Source organism: Panthera leo, chromosome F3, assembly GCF_018350215.1.
Source record: "Panthera leo isolate Ple1 chromosome F3, P.leo_Ple1_pat1.1, whole genome shotgun sequence".
Classification (NCBI taxonomy): Eukaryota; Metazoa; Chordata; class Mammalia; order Carnivora; family Felidae; genus Panthera; species Panthera leo.
The window spans coordinates 21,904,544-21,930,747 of NC_056696.1; the positions used below are offsets into that span (position 1 = coordinate 21,904,544).

Consider the following 26,204-nt stretch of genomic DNA (forward strand, 5'->3'; position numbering starts at 1 on the left):
CAAGTGAGATCTACTAGGTTTATTAGTGGAAATTTAGATCAATTTAGTACCTAATTCAATAGTTTCAAATTTCCCATTGGAAAACAAATTTCCTGGGACGGGAAAAATTAGTCTAAAACTACTCCTTCATGATTTAAAGGAAAGGATCTTTATTTCTCTTAATTCTGACAGAAAGAATAACTTGGTCACAGGAGGCTCCTGTTATAGCAAAACAATATAATTTTCTTTAATTAAATATGTTTAAGGCTGTTTCTGAGGGAAAATTCAGGGCAAAGCCAAAATCTATAGGAAGACTACAGAACAGTTCCTTCAAAATGAATGAAAGCTACTAATATAAGGTATCTTTTGATTTTCAATAATACAGAAAATTGTTTATTGAAATGTGCCTTTTGGTGTCAAAAAATTTGTGCTTTCTCAGAACATATTAAGAGGGCAGTTATGAAAATTAAAACTTAGAAACCATATACCCTTAAAACAAAGACAGGAGTAAAATCTGGCATAATAACTAGTCATTGTTTTTTTAGAACACACAGACCATCCTTATTATCATTTGTAGAAGAATCAAACTTTCTTCGAACACTTACATGAAACCACTTTCTATATAACAGTGACTTTTTTTTTTCCTTCTATGAGTCAATAGACTTTTTTTTATTTAAAAAAAAACCCTGATTCTAAATTTTTAATTTTCCGTTCTAGAATCATTTAGGGGCTTTAAACTTGGAGAAATATAGGTATAACATATAGTTTCCCCATATTACTCTGTGTATGTTTATTATATCTGCATAAATGTCACATACCTGAATGAGAGTATATAACGGAAGGGTTTTAAATGCTTGAGGTAGTAGGTTAACTTTTTAGATTTATTTAATTTTACTGGTATGATTGCACATATGAAATTCAATAAAAGACAGTGTTCACAGACTAATATTATTCATTTAATTTCATGAGTATTACAGAAAGTAGTTTTGTTGTACAGAAGAGGGTGAGGTGTTAGCAAATGACCCACTGTGGGTGTCATATACATTAGGTATGTTTTTGGTCCTATATATATTTTGGCAGAACAAAATTTTCTTTCTTTTTTTTTTTTAAGCATTTTTTTTTCGGTCAACTTGATACTCTCCTTTAAGAAAATGGTTCACCAAAATATCATTCAATTTTACAAAGATATTTTCAAGAGATGAACAGCTTAATATTTGAACGTATCTATTGTCCATCACTATGGTATGATATGTAGCTCCATCTGTTCAAAAGCATAGATGGCTCACATTCAAAATTCCTTGAGAAAATGTGAAGAATTTCATTTCGAGTTATCGGATTATAGTCCAATTTTCCGTAATGTCATTCTTCAGAGGGGAAAAAGCAAAAACAGAAACAACCTCTGAACACCCCTTTAAGAGGTAAACTTTAATCAGCCAGTGGATGAAAAGAATCAGCAGGAGTCTTCAGATTCCCCTCAGTCACCTCTCTGGTCTCATTTCTGGAAAGCCTTACCTAATCTGAGGTAACACGCATCCTGGGTCACAAGCACATAATACCCCTCACAGTCTGACACAGAGGACAAGTAAATAGGCCGCCAAACCACTGGCCTCAAAGGAAACATCCAACAGCAAAGAATATTCTGAAGACTGTTTAATATAAACATTCTCCTTTTCCTTGGCCTTCAGCCATTGTCTCACCCACCTTCGGATCTGTTATTTCAGTCCTATTCTCTTCCTGCCATCGGAGGAAAAAATAACAAGCTCTAGAGGTATCTGGATCATTCAACAGAGAAGGAGCTCAGAGAAGCAAGCATTATAACATGGGCTCCTTCTGTTTCTTTCCTCTTTTATTCTGAAATCTTCACAGAATTTTGAGAAGAGTTAGTGATTTCTGCAAAATTAGGTGGCTATTTATCCATCTGCGCTGTGATGTTCATTTTAAAAAGTCAAGTCAGAACATTTCAGCATGATACACTCGGCTTTATAGTTACTCTTAAGAGAACGTGGCTCTGTAAGTTAAGGTCGGAGCAGGCTCAAAACTTCCACCAACCCTGACTGCTTGTTAAGTGAGTGCTGCCCAGAGGACAGAAGGCAAAGTGCTTTCTTTATTGTTTTTATTTTTATTTTAAAATCTTTCATTCTAGTGCAATCATTAAGATCACTTCTCTATTACTTATCAAGAGCTACTCAAAAATACAAATGATACTATTTAATAAAAAAATTAAGGACCATGGAGAACTGCTGTGAACATAATACACATATCAAATAGCTAAACTCAATTTTGCAGGATGAATAACACTACTTATAAGCCAATTTGTAGCGCATTAATTAATGTTACAATTGTGTTCTTTTTTCTTTTTTGCATATAAAACTTAATTGAATCAACTGTCACTGCCTGGAAAAGCTAAGGGCAGCTTGTCAAAAAAAATCCTACATTAAGCTTTTTACGTCCAAGTATTCTTCAAATGAATTGATTGTTGAAAAAGCCATTTATGCTATTCTGTTAACTCTATCCTTACATAGATTGTGATATTTCATGGGCAGAGAAGAGACAGTAGGTAGTTAGTGTGCGGATAATCTACAGGACCCTCTTCCCCAGTCCGTGCTGGGCTGACTCCCAATTCAGATTTAGCATTCACTGTTCCTTCCCACAGCCAATCAAAGTAGCCATAAGGAAACAGGGTCGGCACTTGGGAGACACTGAAGGTATGTTTCATTTTGTTTGCTTTGAGTCAAATTTACTCATCAAACAAAACATAAAAGTTCCTGTCGTTAATCTTATAACGAATGAAAACCACTGGTCCTCAAATGAGTTGGTCTACTTTTTCAAGTTTTGTAAATATTATATTTTAACTTATTATGGGACAGGAAGTTAGATTTAAAGAAAACCATTAGTGTTCATTTACTAGATGTGATTTGAAATAATTTTTTCTTCCTTCTTGATGTGACTTAGCTATAGGAAGCTAACAGAATTCTAGTGGGTTAGTATTTTAGAGGTAAGTAAACCCGCAAGTGTGAATTTAGGTGTCATATTGTGTTTAACTGCTGATGAGTCTAATGTTGTAAAAACTAACTGTATTTGATAAAAGGAAACAAATAGTATGTTTAGATATTTAATGACTAAGAGGAATAGAGATGCCTAGTTGAAAATTATTCTTAGGAATTGATAGTTTTTATGAAATTCACAACCTCAGTGTCAGGATAATATTTAGGAAGTAATATACATATGATTTCCAGGAAATATTTAGGTTGATTTAACCAAGCTATTGGTAACTTCAGAATAACTACAGTCTTTATGATGATTTAATTGTCTATACATGCATGTTAAAATTTGCCAGTTTAGCATAATATGGTCAACAGAAACATGTTTTTACAATACCTAGTTCTTCCTCCATTGTGGAACCTTTATTTTGTGAGCCAGAAACTCCCAAGACTCTGTTGAACAATATAGAAAACGCACTGCCCCAGACACCTAAAATAAAGCAAAAATGAAGAATAACTTAGAATTCACCAAGATTTAAAACAGTCAGGCAGACAAAGAGTAGATTTTGATCACTTACCCATTAAGAAATGCAAGGGGTTTTCTTCATATTTCTTCACAACTGTTCCCATAAAAAATTTGCTTCCAAATAAGTCAGGAGCCATAAAAGTACCATATTTAGCCATGCCAATCTCATATGGACTAAATTCAACCCAATCTGAAAGCATTTTTAAAAGGCACAGTCCATTAGTAGGAAAATACTACAGAAATGCACACCGTTAAAGATCACTTCCAACAATGCCTTGATTATTTTCATTTATTTAAAATATTTTTTAAAACTTAACCAAATGCCTATTATGTATATGCCATTGTAGAGAAGTCAGTGGAAAAAACTTACTGAAATGAGAACAAAAAAAAAAATGCCTTCAAATTTGTACAAGCTGAATATCTTTTGCATTAAAAGCTCAGACATCTTTAATAAAATCCATCTTAATTCTAAAGAATGGAAAACAGAAAACTGCTAACTCAGATGTAAAATCCATGAAGCTGATAGAAGAAATTAAACTCTGATAATGCAAGTAGATTATGAAAGTGGAAGAAATTGTTTTCTAATATTTTCCTTTTCTTTATCTTTCCTTAATTTTGCCTATTAACCATTGTTCTAACTCACAAGATTATAACACAAAGTTTTTATGCTGAGTGTCTTAAGAAATACATGGTAATAGGGTCAATAAAGTTTAATTTCTAGGAGTAGAGGCTATGGAGCCAGAGTCCCAGGTTCGAATCCCATTTTTCTTCTTACTAACTGTGCAACCTTGGGTAGATTACTTGTGTTCTTGGTGCCTTACTTCCCTAATCTATAGGATGTGAATAAAATCAGGAGACTGTAGAATTGTGAAAATCTAATGAGTTAAGAAATGTAGGGGCGCCTGGGTGGCTCAGTCTGTTAAGCATCCGACTTCGGCTCTGGTCATGATCTCATGGTTCGTGAGTTCGAGCCCCACATCAAGCTTAGTGCAGACAGCTCAGAGCCTGGAGCCTGCTTCGGATTCTGTGTCTCCCTCTCTCTCTGTCCTCCCCTGCTCACACTCTGTCTCTCTCTCAAAAATAAATAAACATTAAAAAATGTTTTAAAAATGTAGAGAACTCAGAAGAAGGAATAGCACATCTTAATCACTCCATAAATGGTAGCCACTACTATATTTCATGTATTTCCATGGCTATCACTATGTTTAATTATGCATCCAAAAAGAATTCCCATTTCTGACACCCATTTCCTACACTTGCTTCTCTCTCAGTCTTCCTTTTCTTGGTAAATGGCACTACTTTTCATATATTCATACCACTATATATACTTTATCCTTGACAATTCTTTCCCCTTTATATCTTACATACAAAAACTCAAGTTCTGTAGACTCTCTTATCAGATAAGGTTAGAAACTGGCTGCTTATCCATTTGTCCATCATGGATCACCATCCATTTGTACCCTACTGGTACAAGCTATCATACCCTCCTCCCTGGATCTCCCCAGTAGTCTTCTAAAACATCCCTTCTCTGTTCCCCTGCTATCTTTTTGATATCTGTTGCCAGAACAAAAATTTAAAAATAGAAATCACAGCACACTAATGCCAGCTGAAAGCTTCCCAATGGCTTTCCATTACACTGAACACAAAAATGCGGTCAACAAGGCTTCTTAATGGTCTGGCTAGTGCCTCTTGACCTCATGTCCTAACCAATCTCCCATTATGTTGGTCTTACTCTTTCCACTTGAGCCACACAAATCTTCTTAATGTTCCTCAGGAGAAAGCTCACTGACACTGCAGTGCCTTAATGCTTGCTATTACCTTATGCAATTACAAGGCTTGCTCCTTCTTATCCCTTAGTTCAAGGTCAATTTTCATTGGCCATCCTCTATGAAGTTCCACCATTATCTACCCTTGCCTAACCCATAACCCTCTGCCCTCCTTTATCCACTCCCCTTTCTGAAACTATTAAAAATCTATTCAAACAAACCAAAATCCAGATAACTTAAAACTCCACAAAGTTTTTTGCTATTCATTTGGTGGTAAAATCTGACCTGAATTCATTCAGCAGAAAAAAACAGTCCTGAATGATGTATGGCTTATTTTTTTTTTAACTCACTAAATATGCATATTGACACATTCTATTACAGAAATCACTCTATTTGATTATAAGATCCCCAGCGGTTATTATGTACCATACACGGCAAGTTTTTTTTTTTTTTTTTTTAAACTTTAAAATCTAAAATGTTCTGAATTCCAAAACATCTATCTCTAGTTTTAGAAAAGGGATTGCGGGTGTATATTTATTGCTTACTCAGTGGTAGATCATAACATTCTACTTCTGTGAAGTAAGTTATGAAATCACAGTTGTGATGAGAACACATAATTCATTTCAAATCAAAGCCAAGTGGCACATATACCTTTCTTCATAAAGTGATGTGCTTTATAATGATTTACATGGAGTTAGTGAGATATGACTAGCAATGAATCAGAGGCTGCTAGGAAAATTTCTGTATCACTAAAAGTAATTACCTATCTCTGAATCTCATCCCCTTATCTTGGGTACTGAAACACAATAACTTCTCGAGTAATCTCATCTTTATTAATGCTGTGGTTTGTGTACACGTAATTAAAGCATTCTCAAGGTAAGATTGCTCTTTATTCCTTAGTCAAGAACTCACCATGGTAGTGCGTGACTATTATTCTTTTGCTGTTAACTCGTATGTTTCAAACTTGAACTTCTCTCCCACACCTCCATCTACTCCTTTCCAACTTCCTGTTGTGGATTTACACTTACATACACTGTCGTCGCATCCCACTATGCTTGCCTGGAAAGGAATTCATCACCTTTCCTCCCAGTCTAGCCTACCTCTTTTGGTAAACAACACTATTACAGCCCTCAAAAAGAAATTTTTCAAAAATTGAAACCACTCTTTTACTCACTCACATCAAACCAATCCATGACCACCTTTCACTGATAACCTTTGGGCTTTTCACCTCCGTCTTCTGCTCTTCTTATCAGTATCTCCCTAGTTCCAGGACTTTATTACAAACGCACAGTGATAGCACTGCTTCCGGTTTCTTTCCTTGTTAATCTACCCATATGAATCAACAAAATACTTTTTTCAAAAACACTAAATAATTTCATTGTCCTACCCCTAAACACTAAATGTTTCCCACTATCTTCATAACTGAAGAAAAATATTTCTGTCTGGAATTCAAATCTTTCTGTAACTTGGCACTAATAATTTTCCCAAATATATCACCCTTCACCGGCTCATACTAAGTCTGGTTTCTTTTTACTGCTCTTGAAAACATATTTTTGACCCTCTTTCCGAGCATTTTCTCATCCTGTTTCACACAAAGAGGACTATTCACCTCCACTTGATAGATCTTTCCATGTTCAAATGGAATCGGAGCTCCATCACCTCAGAAAGCTGTCCGTATGACTGTAATAAATCTGTACGATATCTTACACTTAGATCAGTTCTACACACTTTGATAGACCATAATATTCGTGCTCACTTCAGCAGCACATATACTAAAAACACAGATCATAATATTCTATGTGTACGGCTCTTTCATTTTTCATGTTTTGTTTTTTTCTTGCTAATGGGATTGTAACTTTCTGGAGGAAAAATGCCATATTTTTACTCTGACGGTATCTCAAAGAATTTAACATGATGTTGGTAAGTTGTACTCAATAAATGCAATTTACTGATCAATGGAAATGAAAACAAAAGCAGTGTAGTTAAGTGAAGGAGTCAAAAATATTTAACAGTTTAAACAATGAATGTTTGTTTGTTTAAAATCTTCAAAAGAGGAAAATGTTTAAAACTATTCTAAAGGGAAGAAAAACATTCTCTAATATTGTTGAAATAAAGGTGATCAAACTTCTGTAAGCTAAGATAATTTGGCTCCTTGGCTTTTAAAAATATTATTCAGATAATATTTCAACTTTTTCCCTTGAATATTCACTTTTAATCTAAGCAAACTTTAAAAGAATAAAGTAGAGACATGTCTCCTTTTTTTCCTTCAATAACCCAAGCTACTTGAACCTTCATAACATACACTTTTGAGTGTCTTATCGGGTATAAGATCCACATAACTAATGCTTGATGGCTTTGTCCAACTCTGTTAGAAGAAACAGCTTTGAATCTCCTTATCATAGAAGCTTAACAATGAAGGTTAATGGTGTATCTCTCATCCTGGTACCAGTATCACAGTTAGGCAGATGGCCCAAATAAGACACATCCAGGTCAAAAGATGACCAACTGAACATAAAACGGCCTTTCCCAATTCTAAATGAATCCAAAATATTCACTTGCTGAAATATTACTTGTTCTTTAATTATCTCGATGAGATTTTCTATTGAGAATTGCTACTGCTTCAAAGTTAAGAATGAAAAAAGGTAACTGTCAAAATGTCATCACAATTTTAACAATAGTAATAGCACTATTATATTTTAGGTCTCTTTTACGATATTCTGTCTTCTGCCTGTCTCATGTGATTGTCTTAACAGCTGTGTAATATAAACCTGATATTTATTAATATCATTTTTTTAATAATGAGGAAAATAAGAATCAGATTAAATGACCCACCTAATGTATTTCAGCTCAGAAATAAGACAAGGCTTCCAAATTGGTCTAGTGCTTATTTGACCATAGCATAATGCTGTGGGGTAAAATGGCTTATTTGGCTATGCACAGATTTGACTAGCTTACTAGGAGGATTTATCAACCTATCTCCAATTATTCCAGGACCTCAAAAAACAACAGCTGTAGGAAAGCAAAAACAAAACAAAAGCAATTTCATCATGGCACTTACTTTTCTTACGTGAATAAATTTCACCTCTCCCTCTGAACTACATTATATTCAAGATCTTGCTCCCAATTGCTGCTGACAAGCCATGGTTATCCCAGACTCCTACCGCGTGCCTTACCTCCCATTCGAAAATTAAATTTGCCTCTCATATACAAATCCTATTTATCATTAAGATCCAAGATCTCTGATTTCTCATACAGCTTTCACAGAGCACTACATTTTTAAGACTTACTTAAACTTAATTTGGGCCTGCCACTGCTTTTATGTACTTTGCATACTTTATATCATTTATTTAGTGAAAACACTATGAGAGTCTCATCCTCATTTAACAGATGTGGAAACTGAGACTAAAAAAGGCATGTAACTTGGTCAAGGGAACAATGCACAGTAACTTCTTTCTTGTATCTTAACTTGTTTAACAATTATCGCAGATTTCCCAAACAGATTATAAGGTCTTATAGAACAGGGGCAATATACTGTGGGGGCGGGGGAGGGGAGTTCATGCTTAGCACCTGTCATACTACGTCTACACAGTCAGTAACCAGAGAAGCCATTATTTTAATAAAAAGAACAAGGGCTTTTTGCGAACAAACCTCAGCTCTGCTGCTTACTTTCTACGCGGCAATGTGCAAATCATTTAATTTTTCTGAGGTTTTGTTTTTGCTTCTAAGAAGCAGAGCTAAAAATACCTCACTTCCCGAGTTATAGTAAAAATTGAATAAGATAATAAATATAGTAAGTGATTTCTGAATCATAAGCATGACGAATGTTTTAGTCAATTAACTGATAAAGATTAGAATGAGTGAATTCCAGGTGCACTGCTTTCTATAAACAATTCAAAATTCTTGCCTGGGAATAGTCAGTCGAAAAGAGTGAGACCTTGTAAAATTTGCAAAAGGATTCTGGCTACAAATCTGTTAATTACCTTCCATTCACAATGACTTTTTTAAGCTCATGGAGTGACTGATTTCACTGAGGTACTTTTCCTAAAATTACAATGAACCCTACCATCTACAGTCAGAAATGCTACCACATTGCAGATTAGGACCAGCAAAGGCCCCCACAAGTATGATGTCACATACTTTTAGAGCACCCAACAAGAAGCAAAGCCACAGAGAAAACAAATATTTACATGTGAGATTTAACAATATGAGGTATTTTGTTCGCCAGCTGCCAGAAGCATAGACTAGTACTTTTTGAATGCTGAATTATAAAGACGAAAATGGTGCTTTGAATGATAAACATATATCATGTTACCCAATTTAATGAAAATATAAGCAGTAAGCAAAAGCATATGCATTGCCTAAAAGCATGCTATTTTGTTAAAAGTCCTTGAGGAATGAGTAACTAAAATTGAGGTGATTATATTCATGACTTTTTAATAATTCCTTTTTTATTTTACTAATTTAAATGAAGGTATATTAGTAACTGGAATGTATATTAGTTTCATGGAATAGTCTGTCCAACCAGAAAATCATCTAGCTTAACATTGTCTTGTATCTTCCAATGTTTTTATGTTACCGAAAATACATTAAAATAGACAACTAAAATTGCTTAGGATCTTCCTCTAATGAAAATCATTAGAAACCGCAGTTCAAAGGTTCCTGGAAATGCTTCGAAAGAGGAAATCACATACCTGCAAACATTAGCTCCGAAACATCAGGTTTGACATGGAGACAGGTGAAAAGGGGTAAAGGGCATTGTGCAGAATTGACTTTTTCCTTCAAACTACTCAAGGTAGTGTTCATTCTCTGTCCACAGAAGAAATAAAGAAATGGTTTTCAATATAGAAACATATACAGAGAGAAAACTATTTAAAATAGTACTTCCAATCAAGACACTTGAAACTTTTCTAATAAAAATCAGTCTTCCTTCTTCTAGAAATCTCTGGGTCCTAATAAATGACAAGTAAGCTCTATGGAGGTAATTATTATCTTCATTCTAAGAACAACCGTAACTCTTTTAAAGATTATGGCTACATTTGAACTGAAGAAGAACTTGGCAGCTACGAAGCCCAGAAAGCAGTTGGACCCCAGATTCCCTGGCACAGACTCTGTCTCCCACACTTTATCTTCAGATGAAATGTCACACTGTAGTCATGTGTCAAATAGTCTTGCTCCCTGTGACTTATTCCCTTTTCTGGCTTTCTTTAGGGAAACTCCATTTTTCCTCTACCACTAAAATACTACTTGTATTCATCCCTTTATTTAAAAAGACTGCCATTGGGGTGTGGAGGAGTGGACAGTAAGAGGTCAAAATGTGTATTGAAGAATACAAAAGTACTTCTCTATACATCAAAACTGATACACAGAAAGAATTAGTAAGCACTAGTTGGAAATGTAGAAGTGTTATGTCTGGCAGGACAATGTGTACTCAGGACACATTGTTGATAGAATCAGTTGAGTCAAGTGACTTTTATAAAATGTTATATGGAAATGATGAATCACTGCGTTCTACTCCTGAAACCAGTACTACACTGTATGTTAACTAACTTGAATTTAAATAAATTAAAAGAAAAACCAAATGTATCATTTTGTTTTATTAAAACATTATGATACACATGGCCGATTTGTATTAAAAGGATTGCAGTTTGAGCCATAGCTTACATTGTGAATTAGTGTTTCTCCAATTAACATCCCAAAGATGTCAGTAAAGGTGACAGGTTGCCCAGAGCTTTTCTTCTTCCATAGAGACTCAATGTATCTCTTAACTTTCTGTGGTGTGAGAAGTAAAAGGGGGTTGTGGCTAACATTTTTCATTAGCTCTTCATTAATCTCCTCTGGCCCTTTCTCTGGAAAATCAGGGTGAGAATATAAGGTTGACATGTACCTGTAAAGAAGACAAAAGATGATTAGTAAAGAGAAAGGACGTCACATAGTAGTCTCCAAAGAAGGCAGGTGCTCTCTGTCATAAGAAAAATAAAGAATGTTAGAAATGGTTGGTTAACTTAATTATCTGATTAAAGATATTAATCCATTTAAGGAAAGAATGTATCAATCAGAAAGGAGCTGGTCCACAACAAAGGCAAAGTAAAAGAGAGGTCTCAAAGGAAATAGTGGACTTCCCAAGCCCAGTCCAGAGGAGAGGATGCCCTAGTGGGCTTACTGGCTGTCCACCGTCTAGCCTCTGGGAATGGGTAATTCCTATTAGAGTATCAGAGACTGATGAACACAACACATTTAAGTCATGTAAATAAACTTATTTGTCTGGATATAATACCAGTCAAGTAATCTGGTAATTTGACTTTCCATAATGATTAACTATAGGTAGGAAATGTGCTGTCTAAACTATTGTGAATGCCTAGTTCTCCTAACAAATGTATTTTTGTTTTTATTTTGCCCATTGCCAGCTGGGTAGAATCCCGAGTCTTGCCAATTGTAGGTCTCAGAATTTCTGGGCATCCAAATCTGATTGTGAAATCCTAGAGAGAAAGAAGTCTTCAAGGTAAATGCTTTCTTATGGACATTCTTGGCCACCAGCCATTTGGCCACTTCTAGTAATACTGGAAATCAGTAGATACTACCTTGGTATTTGATATTTAGACAATAAACATTCAGTTACCACCCTCCTTCCTGTGCACCAATATCTCTAGTATTGTAGCTCTCCGTACTGAATATTAAGTACGACTTTACTTATCTGTCTCCCTTAGTCTTGTGATCTCCTGCTGGGAAAACTTTGTTTATTCATCTTCTCTAGCCTCAATGACTAGCAAATGCCCAGCACATGGAAAGCACAGTTTTTGAACTACTGAACTGAGAAAACAAAATAATGAAAGAAATATATACTCCACCCCTTCATCCAACCAAAGAGAAAACAGGGCATAGTTTAATCTCCTGTTTCCTTGACATTCAAATAGAAATGCCTACTATAATGGTTTATCTTTCCTTCAGGGAGGGGAGAAACCTGACCCTTACTGGGTCCCTGCCCTTCCTGAAGCCTGAGCTGGTTAACTGTACATAAGCTATTGCCTTGAAGACCTGAAATGCTTTCAATTCTTCTATTTTAAAGATGAGGAAAGAGAGGATTGATGAATTTAAATAAATGTTCACAGTTCCCCAATTAATAACAGAATGAGAATTTAAAATGTGTCTTCTCCCCTGATAGGCTTATTAAATCTCTTAAACAAGATTTCAGTTCTTAGAGACCAAACTACTTCCATTTCACATGAAATTAGAATTTCTTATTGGATTCAGAGTTCTTTGGAGACAAGTTGAGAATAATTATAAGTTAACAAATGGAGAGTGATGAGAGACCTTTTAACGTTTATTCATTTTTTGAGAGACAGAGACACAGCGTGAGTTGGGGAGGGGCGGAGAGAGAGGGAGACACAGAATCCGAAGCAGGCTCCAGGCTCTGAACCGACAGCACAGAGCCCCATGCGGGGCTCAAACTCACAGACTGGGAGATCATGACCTGAGCCGAAGTCAGACGTTTAACCAACTGAGCCACCCAGGCGCTCCTCCCACAAAAAAATTTTTTTAAATAAAAATCCTTGGGGCGCCTGGGTGGCTCAGTTGGTTAAGTGTCCAACTCTTAACTTCAGCTCAGGTCATGATCTCACAGTTTGTGGGATCAAGCCCCGTGTCAGGCTCTGCGCTGACAGGACAGAGCCTACTTGGGATTCTCTCTCTCCCTCTGCCCCTCCTGTGTGCACATGTGTACTTTCTCTCTCTCTCAAAATAACATAAACTTAATAATAAATAAATAAAAACAAATAAGAATTCTTAAAAGATCTTTATTACATAAATTGGATTCCTAAAATTCCCCCAAAACATGTGATAAAGATAAATAAAAAAGACTTACTCCAGACTCAAGCCTGGGATAATTACCAAATATCTATAAAAATACAGCTTAGAGTACTTGAGAGATACCAGGGTCTGTCTACTCCTGTAGTTATTCTAAGGTCTATCACATGACTCATAAAAATCAATAAACGTCTGGTTTTCTGGACCTCATCCTACTTTTCAATAATTGCGTGCATTGATGGAATGCATTGGTTTGTATTTAAGAACATAATAAAAATAGGAAAATAAAACATCTTTTGGTGCCTCTGACTGGTTGACTCTGGAACTATCCAGGATATGCTTCATTCTTTATGGGAACACTAAGAACTTCTTTACTGGTTTTATTAACAAGAATAATTTCTACCTCCATGGACAATTGGTTTGCCCTTAGCTTTTTAAAAATTATATTATGTAATTGGATTTTACATAGTTCGATTTTGCCTTGGACTTTAGAAGGCTTAAACTCAAGCCTGTGTTTCATGCTTTTCAGAGCTATAGGTTATAGAATGAATTTTTAATTGAATTTCTAGTTATATATTTACTTACCTTTTTTCACTTCTATCCTTATTGTATGCAACCCAGTTTTACTTTATAAGATACATTAAATCCTTTCCTTAATGAAGCAGGGTAAAAATAAAGAAAAGGACCAAACACTTAATGTCAGTAGAGAACAATTTAGCCTCAGAATAATCTTTTCAAAAGACAGATAAAAAGGAAATAATATGATCATTCTGCTGTTGGAAGTTGTCATTTCCAACTATTCAGCAGAAAGATGTAATTACTCAAATCTGAAATAACATTATTTAAGACTTCCCTTCTCCATCTCTACTTAGCTGGTCTTTAAATGAATCAACTTATGATTCTAGTAAGTACCTTTGCCCCATGAATTGCCCCCAGCAAGATCTGAAGGCCCTTCCCTTCCTTTCCCTTCCCTTCCTTTTCCTTCCCTTCCCTTCCCTTCCCTTCCCTTCCCTTCCCTTCCCTTCCCTTCCCTTCCCTTCCCCTCAATGTTAGCCGTTGGCTCTAGATCAAGAAAGTCCTTCCTCTGGGGTTTGAGGATTGCTCAGAAGCTAGGACTTGTGCCACAGTTTCAGAGGTAGATTTTTTTAAATGGCCAAAAAGTATACAGATGTCAGCCCAATTCTCTCTGTTCCATGTAGGAAGGTTGTAGTCCATTTCTTTTCTCTAAATGCTGAAGTAAACTCATTCACTTGAGGGAATTTTTCTCTCCCCCTTTCCCTCTCTGATTCTTTCCCTACTATGAAGCACTTGGTTTGAGGATACAAGCCCTAGCCAAAGACAAAAAGACCTAGATACCTCAGCCTTTGGCACTGGGTTAATGTTCTCTGCTTGTTCAGCATTTATTTTTTAGAATTCATGAGTGTGAATTGGACAGACTTTTCATGATGTCATCATGGTGACATGCAAGACCTGAGTTTTAGCTTTGGTGATGCTAAAGATGGAGGGGTAGGCAATGGCCAGTTTTCCTTAAATAGCTGTCTTTGTTTCCTTGGTTGCACCAAGGCAGGATTCACTGTTACTAGTTTCTGTGGACATGCTACCATCTAAAGCACACAAACATCACCCCAATTTGCAACTCTATAGTTAAGTCTTAATTTTCATCTCTTTACTAATACGTGATTCCCAATTATACCAATCAAATTTCTGAAACTAAGTGACTTAGACATAGCAGGGCCTTTACAAATAGTTAATTAATGAATGGAAGGATCCTCAACTTATTTCTCTATAAATCTGAAGATATCGGCCTCTAATTTTTCAACATATTTATATGATGGAACACATCATTCTCTCCATATGAATGCATTTTAGGCTAAGTGTGAAATTCTAATACCTAAATCATGTTAAAACTGCACAAGGAATTCTCAGTGCAGTTTCTTCCTCCAGATCGCCTGGCCAATGTTTTAAAATATCAGTGCCTGGCCTCCAAGGACTTGCCAAATCAGAATCCTTAGGGGTAAACATATAGAATTTCTATGCTTAAAAAAGTGTCAAAAGCAAGTCTCAAAAGCAACTAAAATTCAGAATGGCTTGAGAAGACCCTTGACATTTGTGAAGCAAATAGCCTGAAACCCTAAAGAAATCTCTAGATTAATTTTCCCCTCAAAAGGCAGTTACTTATGCAAATCTTCATTTAGTCATTCAGCGTGTGATAAACTGGAGGGATTCATTAAGCGAACAAGCCAAGCACAGTCACCACCCCAAACAACATATTTTTCTCTAACTTACACTTTGATCTTTTAGACTATCACCTCTTATCTGACAACGTCTCTTAAAATTGTTTCATTGTTCAATGCTGCAGGAAGTCTTCAGACTCCTGAACTGAAAGTTCTCCTTGAATTCCGTTTGGGTCACTTTAATGGACTGAGCCCCACTGCTATCATTGCAGAGCTACTCTGATTTGTCTTTAGATGGCAAGGTCATACAAGCGTGGCAGTCAAGAGCCCACAGCCCCTTATGATTCTGCAGATGAAGCTGTACTGGGGAAGAGAGTTGTGCCAACTGGTTGGCTAACATTTATATGTAATGAATAGCACAGTATCATCCCAAAATAATTTCAGAAATAATTACCATAAGGGTAGTAGCCATTACAAGGGAAGCCTTTGTCCTACATAAAATTCTCTTTTGTGATCACAGAAACCTTTTTGGGAGGTCCAGGGCTTCTCCAAATATTTCCGTATTACCTCATTTGTGCCAAGTAATGGTCATGTGTCAGCAGAATATAAAAACTTACACAACACAAGAGTGTAATTTGTTTATCCAAGTCTTTCCGAATTCCTTCCTTTGAACTTTTTACCTTCTTGCCTATGCTGTTCAAGAGAAAATGAACATGCATCATCCTGACCACCTTTTCTTCTGTTCAGGAAGTATCTCTTCTCTCCACAATGAACAGCTTTCACTTGTGCTTCTTCTCTTGTCCCGTCCTGTCTCTGTCTGAATCTTTTTCTATCCACGAACCACCTATTTCTTTACCTTCCATCTATCCTTTTACATTATTTCCTTTACTTCAGACTTCTACAAAAATATCCAAGTCCCTGAAATTCTGAAAATAAAACAAAACCAAAACCCTTCCCCGAGTTCCTATATTCCCCTTCTTGAAATACAGCACCTGAAAGGTTTACCTCCCCACCTTTCTTCATCTTCTATTCACTTCTTACTTGCAATTTCAAGATCAAGAGTTTTCTTTATTTCCTTTAGTGATTTTTGCTAAAACCACTAAAGATTTCCAAACCCAGTTCTAAGCTAAGCTTCTCACACATGTTTCACTCTATTAAAAGACCCACTACTTCTTGAAGTACTCTCCACCCTTGACCTCTGGGTCATTTTTTACGTGATGCTCTTCTCTGACAGCTACTTTGCATTGTCCATTAGGGATTTCCTTCCCTTTTTGGTCCATTAGCTTTTGGGGTGTTCTAGAGTCCCATGAACTAAATTATTGGTAGTAATAGCTGAAGTGGTAGAAATTGGTGAAATTACCAAGGGGGGGGGTGTAGATATAACAGAACAAAAAGGAGGTCTCCTCACATTAAGGAGAAAAGCAGTGAAAGTAGTAAAGACAGTATGGAGGGCAGAGCAATAAGAGAGGATGAAATAAAAACAAAAAGGCATAGTAGGAGGGATTTGTAAGAGGGACAGCTAATGTGTGAAATGTCCCAACTGCCAACCTCATCCTCCCTGGCTCCCCCAAAAAGTCAAGGAGGAAAAGAATTTCAAGACACCATTATATTTGAAAATTAGGTGCTTTCAGGTGAAAATCAATTGTAAGGATTTTAGGAGTGAGTGTCCTTTAAGGAAATAGAATAAATTAGTGAAGGCTAATCTTGAGGAATTTAGACAATTTTTTGTATATAGAAATTTTTGTATATAGAAACGCATGGCCTGTAAATGTTTAAATGATTGGCCTGTAACATTTGAAATTCTCTTAATTACATTTTGCAGGACTTGTTTTTCGAATCCCGACAGAATATAAGATGTTGCCCAAAGTTGCCCCAAATCCATAACCAACTCAATGACTGCAGCTCTAATTAAGCCTAAACATGCATTATTATACCCTCAAATCAGCACCCCAAATCATACCTGCTCTGTCTTTACTAGCTGAGTCTAAGAAAGTAAGCTTCCTGTAATGTATCAGTCAGGGACGGACCACAGGGATCTAACAAATATTGAATTCAGAGAAAGAAAGCCATTCAAAGAGTAATAACAAAATGCTTGAGTAGGCGAATTAATCTAAGGGTCCAAGTTTTTCCATCATATTACTCATTAAACAGGCAGGTGCCTGTTCTTTCCTTCAAGGGAAAGAATAATGATGGGCTACACCCTTTTTTCAAAAGAGATAAATCATTTTGAGGGTACATACAAAGAAGGTGGCAACCATAATTCTAAGTTTTTGTTTCTTAGCTAAAGAATCTGATTCAAAATGTTTAAGAAACTATAGACTCTTTATAGGTGAATCTCTATGTAGAATCTATACCTGTCCAATAGAAGGTTATGGTTTAATTCAAAGAATGCTAGAACAGAGGATCAAAAGCCTGACTTTACATGCTGGTTCAAATCACTTGGCTTCTGAGTCAAATTTTCTTTAGTTGAAAAATGAAAAAACTCAGATCCATCTCACAGGATGAGAAGGTACAGAAATTTTAGAGTGCTAGACATATTTAGTATAGTATTATAATAGATGAACTTTACTATGGCTGCATGATTAAAAAGCCTTGTAAATCAAAGTCAGACATTTTGTAATAAGGTGACACTCATAGTTGAGACATCTGGGGAAGAACTAATATTTGATTTTCAATGTGCTTCTATGAGTTAGGCAAACCAAAAAGTACACAGTAGAGTCTTTGAACATGTTTTATACACGTTTGTGAAAAGTCAAATCTACAGTGCACAAATATTATACATGCAGATGTTTTATGTTTCTATCCAGATTTAGCTGCGCTTAAATACATTTAAAGGATTAATTTCACAATTATATGCAAATCAGTGAAACTTATTGCATTTCTGCACTCAAAAGTTGTTTTTCTTCTTTTATATACTAAGGTATCTTGCATTTCATTCTATTTGCCCTAGAGAAGAAAATGAATACCCAGTGAATCATGGAGACTTAGACATGATTGCTGAAAGATTACAAATCAGAAAATTATAGGAAGATTAAATTAATTACGGGTGGAGTATGTTATTCCACCTCTGTGATATTTATATAGAATTTCAATTGACCTATTTTTAAATTTTACATTTAACTGCATTTTAAGTTACAAACAGGCTTAAAGGGAGTAAATTTATGACAAGAGTCATCATTATGTATGAATTTGCCGTAAAAAACGTTTTTAAGAAGCAAATTATTCAATGAAGCTGCAGTACTTCAGTAACGTGAAGTTAAGGTTAATTTTCTAAATCTTCTTTTCTTTTCTAAGGTTTGAGGTAGATAAATGCAAAACATTTAGCATGATATAACTAAGATTTAAAATGCATACTAACCATGTGGAGCCAGAAAGGCCAGCAACGTAAGTAGCACAGTCCAAAATTCCTGATTCATATAGTGCCTTCATCACACCGGAGAATCCGACCATGGCTCGGAACCCTCCACCTGAGCCCAGTATGGCCACCACAGGCACCTGGGATGATGAAACAAAGAGATCATTTGTGAAGCCATAAAATACATTTCTGTTTTGTTTCAACTTTTATGTTATATGTTCTACATTTGGTAATCAGGAATTGTAAATTCCATCATACCTTAATAATAACTAATTTTTAAAAAGGAAAATGTTTCATATAAGACAATCAAGAATTAATGTCTCTTAGAAGGCAGACATTGCTAAAACACCAACTAACTCTATTTAAAAATAACAACCGTAACTCCCTATATTTACTTGACCCTTTGCAGTTTTTGGCTTGCTTTCGGGTGCATTTTTTTTATCCTCTCAAAAATCCTGCAAGGTGAACAAAAAAGTCTTTGCTTGTTCTGCAGATGGAAGTTCTACAATGGTGATATTACTTGCATAAGGCCTATTAACTGGTGACTTCTAGTTAAGTAAGCACTGTGCCCTCTTGGCGCATAATTCTTACTACTCCTTTATGCTGACTCATTTCAAAATACATGCTATTATTCAAGCAATTAAAAAAGAATGTGACAAGACCTAAAAAATTTATTTACTCTTTATTAGATAAATCTCATTGAGCGGTCTCTATCTTTCAGTCATCACAGGTGGATCCGGGGAATATAGTTTATTTAAGTGAGGCAGAAACATAATAATAATTATGACAATAGTACGAATAGGGACAGATGATATCTGTTGAGCAATTACTATCTGATAGGAACTGTTCTAAGTATTTCATAGAAATTATCTCATTTGATTACCACAAAATCCACATGAAGATTTTACAGGTGTATAGGATTTTATGCTCTTTTATAGGTGAGCAACCAAGGTACTTGGAAGCAAGACCTCGAAAACTTGTTCTGGGTCATGCAACTAATAAATCGCAGTCAGGAGTCAAACCCCAGGTTCCTACATTGGGGTTCATGCTAACATGCCTTACTAAAATAAAGCGCTACAGGTTGGGAGTACGTGAGGTCCAGAAGGTGTGGTGAATTCCAATCAGAGAAACTGAAATGGTAGAGAGAGCTTCATAAATAAAAAAAGAAACCGGTTCTTAATTTTAAAGATGCACAGTTATTCAATAGGGAGGGACGAGGGCAGGGAAGGAGGCCGGTCTGGAAACGGAAGCAGCATGAGTCAACCAAGAGTCTTTCCAGTAGAGAAGCAAAGGCTGTCTGCAACATGACTAAAACACGAGTGTTTGTTTGGAGAGGAAGAGACTGTCATTTTCTTTGTGGTCCTCAACCATTATTGCTTAAGAGAGCTGGTGGTTTCTCTCTCTACTCTAGGGAACAGCTCTTAAAGTGTACACAGCTCTCAGGGTGTCCACAAGGTCAAAACTATTTTCATGATAGCAGTAAGAGGTCATTTGCCTTTTTTTGTTCTCATTACTTCACGAGGGTGTGATGGAGTTTTTCAAGAAATTACAGGATGTGTGATATAGCAACAGATTGGATTCAAAAGCAGATAAGAGAATCCAGCTGTTTTCTGTTAAGTCAAACAACAAAGATAATTGTAAAAATGGATCTCATTTTTTTTTGGTTCTTGAAAATTTGATTATTTTCATAAAATGTTATTTATATTAATATGACATCAACATATTTAAAATTTTTAAATGTTTTTATTTACTTTTGAGAGAGACAGAGACAGAATGTGAGTGGGTTAGGGGCAGAGAGAGAGGGAGACACGGAATCTGAAGTAGGCTCCAGGCTCTGAGCTGTCAGCACAAAGCCCGACGCGGGGCTCAAACTCACAAGCTGTGCGATCATGACCTGAGCTGAAGTCGGACGCTCAACTGACTGAGCCACCCAGGTGCCCCAACATCAACATACTTAAAATAAATACATATTTTAATAAGTTTTCTCAGTTTCAGTTTTTAATATGGTAAATATCCATAGAGATAACCCACATAAATAAAATATTTTAGAAGTTTATGGTATTTTTTAAGAGTATAATGGATTTCTGAGACCAAAATGGTTAATAACAACTGCTTAAGACTATCAGGCACATGGTGAGCACAATCCAACATCTTCCAGTAAAATTCAGAGTCTGTTGAGGACAAGACAGTGGGAAGAACAGACAAAGGCATAGGGAGTGGATGGAGGGAAATATTTACTGGACGGACAGAGGATGATGTGGAGGCATTGTGAGATTGCCAGGGAGAAGAGGTGTCTTTTGTTTGACATTGTTTCTCAGTGATAACAATTATCAAAGAAGAAGTTAGAGACAGAAGACTGAGTAGTTCATGGAGCAAAGATATTAGATCATGGAGCAATTCAAGGCTTTAGAAGAAACAAAGTGAAGAAACAAGCCCCCATGGGTAGCAGAGCAGAACCTGAACTGTGTGGGGATGCTCTGACTGGAGTTAAATAAAAATTTCCTACTGTTATCAGGTTTTCCTTTCTACATATGTGACAAAGTCTCATTTGCAAAATCAATGTCCAAATCATGGAGCGCATGTGCAGAGATGAGCTCAAGTATTTTCGGCAGTTCCATCTTATCTGTAACAGTCATGGTATCCTCTTCTTCTGAGGTGCAAATGGCAAACAATTCCTCCTTTCTTCTACCCCCTAAAGCGAAGCTTGTGAGGAGAGAAACAGAATCAAGGTACATTTACAAGGAGAAGCTGGTGACTGATCTGATGTTAGGCACAAAAGAGGAAGGAGTGTGGTCAGACTGTTAGGGTTTCTAGCTTTGCTCCCAGCAGATGATGTGGCCATTGCCCAGGAGAAGAACCCCCGGGGCAAGGGGCCAGCTGCAGGGGAAATACTGCACTCAATCTCAGAAATGCAAAATACACAACACGGATGCATTGTGTTCCAATCACTTGGATTCTGATCCTTGGGTATTCATTGACCAATGTGATATATATATATATATATATATATATATATATATATATATGGAACTATTATTTTAGAACTAGAAGAACCAAAAGTCTATCAAACTCTTATATATGGAAAGGGAAGTCTTAGCAGAGATAGGACGGTGAAGAGCCCGACACCTAGGACTAATTTCCTCATCCAAGGCTTTGTCTAATACCAAGTGGTCCCAACATGGAAGACCCTAGGCATCCTAATTAGATGCAGTTTGGGGACCTCACTGATGAAAACGCATTCCACCGGCACAATGGAGCAATTTAAATGGCTTTGAACCTGTGTATATTTAGATACACAGAATGTTCTCAAACACAAATGTTTAAATTGTCAATAAAGTAAAACACATAAGCTCTTAAAAACTGATCTGGAGGGGAAGGAAAGCTAAGATAGAAAACAGAAGTGGTTTATAAAGTGGGTGAGTGGAGCACAGTACAGTGTAGTTGTAAACAGGCCAGCTAAGAAGTTAGAAGGAGGAGGGATTTGAATTAGGCCTTGAGAGAGGAGTTGAGTTTATAGGCAATGTAGTAATAATAGTGAACATTTATTGTTGCCATGTGCCAAGCACTGAGCCTAAGATCAGGCCAAGATCGTCACTCTCTCTCTCAAAAAACAAATAAACATGTTATTTTTAATAATAACATTAAACCTATACAAATCAGATAGTTTAGAGAAAGAAAACCCTTAGTAACGGAGTACACTGTTCAACACAGAACATACAACCTGTATTGTTGTTTGGAGTCAGATTTAATAAGAAAAGTTGGAAAATTGAACATGAGACCTTCTCCAATCCCCAGCTGCCCTTCTTCCTAAGCCAGTAGCCCAGCATAATTTATGGATGCCTATTTTATATTGTTGGGAATTTTCTGGAAACAGCCACTTGCTCTGGAATTCGTTGTTGTATAACCCATTGTTTTCATTATTGCTTTATAGTAAGTTCTTAAAGAGAGTTTTCACAGAAGATTTTTAAGTCTGATATCTGAGCTGCTATCAGGTAAAAAAATGTCAGATGTTTGCACATAAAAATTGAATAATCACATGATGGAAAGACTATGAAGATTATAATTACCATCCTCATTTATTACATATGAATTAATCTGTTTTTATGTCTATCATTTAATTTTCATAACTCTATGAGATATATATTTTCACCTACATTTTAAAGATAAAGTAATTGAAACACAAAGAAGTTCATTTTTCCATTATCATAAAGCTAGAAAGTAATGTCCTGTGGATTCAAAGCTGGATCTGTCAGACTCCAAAGCTTTTAATTCACTATGCTCCACTGTCTCTGAAAGCTTTCCTTACAACTAGCTTTGTGACCCGAGGCAAAGAAAATCCTCTTTGAACTCTGTTTACTTCTATGTAGAAATATTGGGTACAATGAACAACCTTGAGGCTTCTTGCTACTAGTAACACTCTAGATTCTATAACTACTACAGAATATGAATTATAAAACTATAAAAGCACAGGATAGGGGTGCCTGGATGGCCCAGTCGGTTAAGCATCTGACTCTTGATTTCAGGTCAGGTGATGATTTCAAGGTTCGTGAGATTGACTTTCTCATCAGGCTCCATGCCAACAACACAGAGGCTGCTTGGGATTCTCATTCTCCCTCTCTCTCTGCCTCTCCCTCACTCACACATACTCTCTCTCTCTCTCTCTCTCTCTCTCTCTCAAAATAAACTTAAAAACAACCTATAAAAGTATAAATTTTTATTAACTACAAAAACGGGAGATTAAACTTATCAAGAAAATACTGTGTACCTGGTATGAGCTTGGGTACTTTCATTCAATGTGTTTCATTTAATCTTCCCAGGCCTCTAAAGGAGATCAGCATTATTTCCATTTTTCAGATGAAGAGCAATTCAGTGCACATAAATACCTTGTCCACATACAGACAGCTGTTAGGTCATAGAACCATGGTGTGAACAAAGGTGTCACTGACACGATAATTCATTCCCTTTCCTTTTACTCACTGTTCAGAAAGACAGGGTAATCTTTATTGAAAAAAAACCATTTGATATTTAGCTAATTTATATTTCAGATTCATGTGTCACTTCAGATGATATCAGCACAACTTTACCTAACAAATGAAGGCTAACTTTTGATGTTTTAAATGTCTTGGTCATTCCAAAATAGCTTCAAAGAAAGCTGGAGAGTTATAAGATGCAGCTGTTAGACCTGGCTCAAAGTCTAAACGATTTAAAACAAAGGTTATTGAAAGTTTTGGGGTTATATTTAGACCTTATAGCATCAGAATTTGTGCATAAATGAGATCAATGAATATTTCTCATACTTCTCTCATATGATTACAGGAAATGAATTTTCACTTACCAAATATCCTGTGGTTTTGATTAAATTATTGTAATGCAGGGGCATATGGATATTATTAATTTCCTCCCTTGCAAAAGAAAACTCTAAAATGCTTAAGGATTTTTTTTTACATTTTCATAAATTTTTATGGTCTGAAAATTATACAGAGACTTTTTGCTTCCTTGGCTCCCCTATTAGTCAGGGTTCTCCAGAGACACAGAATCAACAAGATGTATCTATATATCTACCTCTCTAGAAAGAGATTTGTTATATAGAATTGGCTCATGAAATTAGGATGAATGGCAAGTCCAAATCTGCAGTATGGGCCAGCAGACTCCAGAACCAGGGGAGTCAATAATACAGTTCTAGGGGTGCCTGGGTCACTCAGTTGGTTAAGCATCCAACTTCAGCTCAGGTCATGATCTCACAGTTTGTGGGTTCGAGCCCTGTGTCAGGCTTTGTGCTGACAGCTCACAGCCCAGAACATGCTTCAGATTCTGTGTCTCCCTCTCTCTCTCTCTCTCTCTACCCCTCCTCGACTCACTCTCTGTCTCTCTCTCAAAAATAAAATAAACATTAAAAAAATTTTAAAAAATACAGTTCTAGTCTGAAGTCTGGCAGGCGGAGACCCAGGAGAGCCAAGAGTGCAGATGAAGAGAAAGGCAGTCTGTTGGAGAATTCCCTCTTGCTCAGGGAGGCTGATCTTTTTGTTCTATTCAGGCCTACAAATGATTGTACACCCCCTCTCCCCCCACATTACCCATGGCAATTTATGTACTGAAAATTCACTGATCTGAATGTTAATCTCACCTAAAATCACCCTCCAAGTTGACACATGAATTTAACCATCATAGCCCCATTTCATGTTTTAAAGAGGTAAAAGTATATAACCACCTCTGTGCCATAACTATCAAGTATTAAAAATAATGCTCAAAAATTATGAAAAACACAAAGAGAAAATTTTTTTCCTTGGTAAATTATTCATTTAACAAACATTTTTCACTTGTTATTGGGAAAAAGGTGTTTTTAATACATAACTCTACTGATATTAGATAAAAATATACTTCATTATATTTAGTAAAATATAGACTTAAAATATTTTACTTATAGTACTTTTTAATACACCTAGTCCAGTTCATTAAATGCATTTTTAAATTTCTAAGATGGCTTATTATTTTATTGACTAGTATGAAAGAGGACTACAAATCAAAAAAGTTAAGAAGTGTTAGAATTACTTATGCCAGTTCTTCACTAGTAGTATCAAAGACAGATGGTTATAATCATTTAGATTGTTATGTGTCTGGGTTTCATTTTTGTTAGTAATTATCACTTACAAATTATCCCTTTTTCTTTTTTCACTGACAAAATCAGGCAAATAAAAAGGGAAACAAAAGCAAAAATGAACTATTGGGACCTGATTAAGATACAAAGCTTCTGCACAGTGAAGGAAACCATCAACAAAATTAAAAGGCAACTGATGGAATGGGAAAAGATATTGGCAATGAATCTGATAAAGGCTTAGTATCCAAAACCTATAAAGAACTTAACAAATTCAATACCCAAAAAAAACAAATAATCCAGTGAAGAAATGGGGAAAAGATATGAAGAGACACTTTTCCAAAGAAGACATCCAGATGGCAGGGTTGATGCCTGGTGGCTCATTCAGTTAAGTGTCTGACTTTGGCTCAGGTCATAATCTCGCTGTCCTTGAGTTCAAGCTCTGTGTTGGGCTCTATGCTGACAGCTCAGAGCCTAGAGCCTGTTTTGGATTCTGTGTCTCCCTCTCTCTCTGTCTCTCCCCTGTTCGTACTCTCATTCTCTCTCTCTCTCTCAAAAATAAATAAACACTAAAGAAAAACAAGAGGGGCGCCTGGGTGGCTCAGTTGGTTGAACATTGACTTTGGCCCAGGTCATGATCTCGCAGTTTGTGAATTCAAGCCTTGCATTGGGTTCTGTGCTGACAGCTCAGAGCCTGGAGCCTGCTTCGGATTCTGTGTCTCCCTCTCTCTCTGCTCCTTTCCCACTCATGTCCTGTCTCTGTCTCTCAAAAATAAATAAACGTTAAAAAAAAAATTTAAAAAAAGAAGACATCCAGATAACTAACAGACACATGAAAAGATGCTCAATATCATTCATCATCAGGGAAATACAAATCAAAACCACAATGAAATGCCACCTCACACCTGGCGGAATGGCTAACATTAACAACTCAGGAAACAACAGATGTTGACGATGCAGAGAAAGGGGAACACCTCTGCACTGCTCGTGGGAATGCAAACTGGTGCAGCCACTCTGGAAAACAGTATGGA

At 36.2% G+C, this 26,204-nt stretch overlaps 1 protein-coding gene across 3 annotated transcripts in view; it reads right to left on the reverse strand.

Moving 5' to 3' along the window:
- Positions 1-26,204, reverse strand: part of PLA2G4A (phospholipase A2 group IVA) — a 160,110-nt gene that overhangs the window by 37,449 nt on the left and 96,457 nt on the right. For all 3 annotated transcript variants that reach the window (XM_042926228.1, XM_042926230.1, XM_042926229.1), the window contains 5 exons: positions 18,585-18,721; positions 10,914-11,136; positions 9,944-10,058; positions 3,539-3,676; positions 3,358-3,450 (listed from right to left, as the gene is read on the reverse strand). In XM_042926228.1, coding sequence (XP_042782162.1) covers positions 3,358-3,450; positions 3,539-3,676; positions 9,944-10,058; positions 10,914-11,136; positions 18,585-18,721 — 706 coding nt within the window. The remainder of the gene's footprint in view (positions 1-3,357; positions 3,451-3,538; positions 3,677-9,943; positions 10,059-10,913; positions 11,137-18,584; positions 18,722-26,204) is intronic.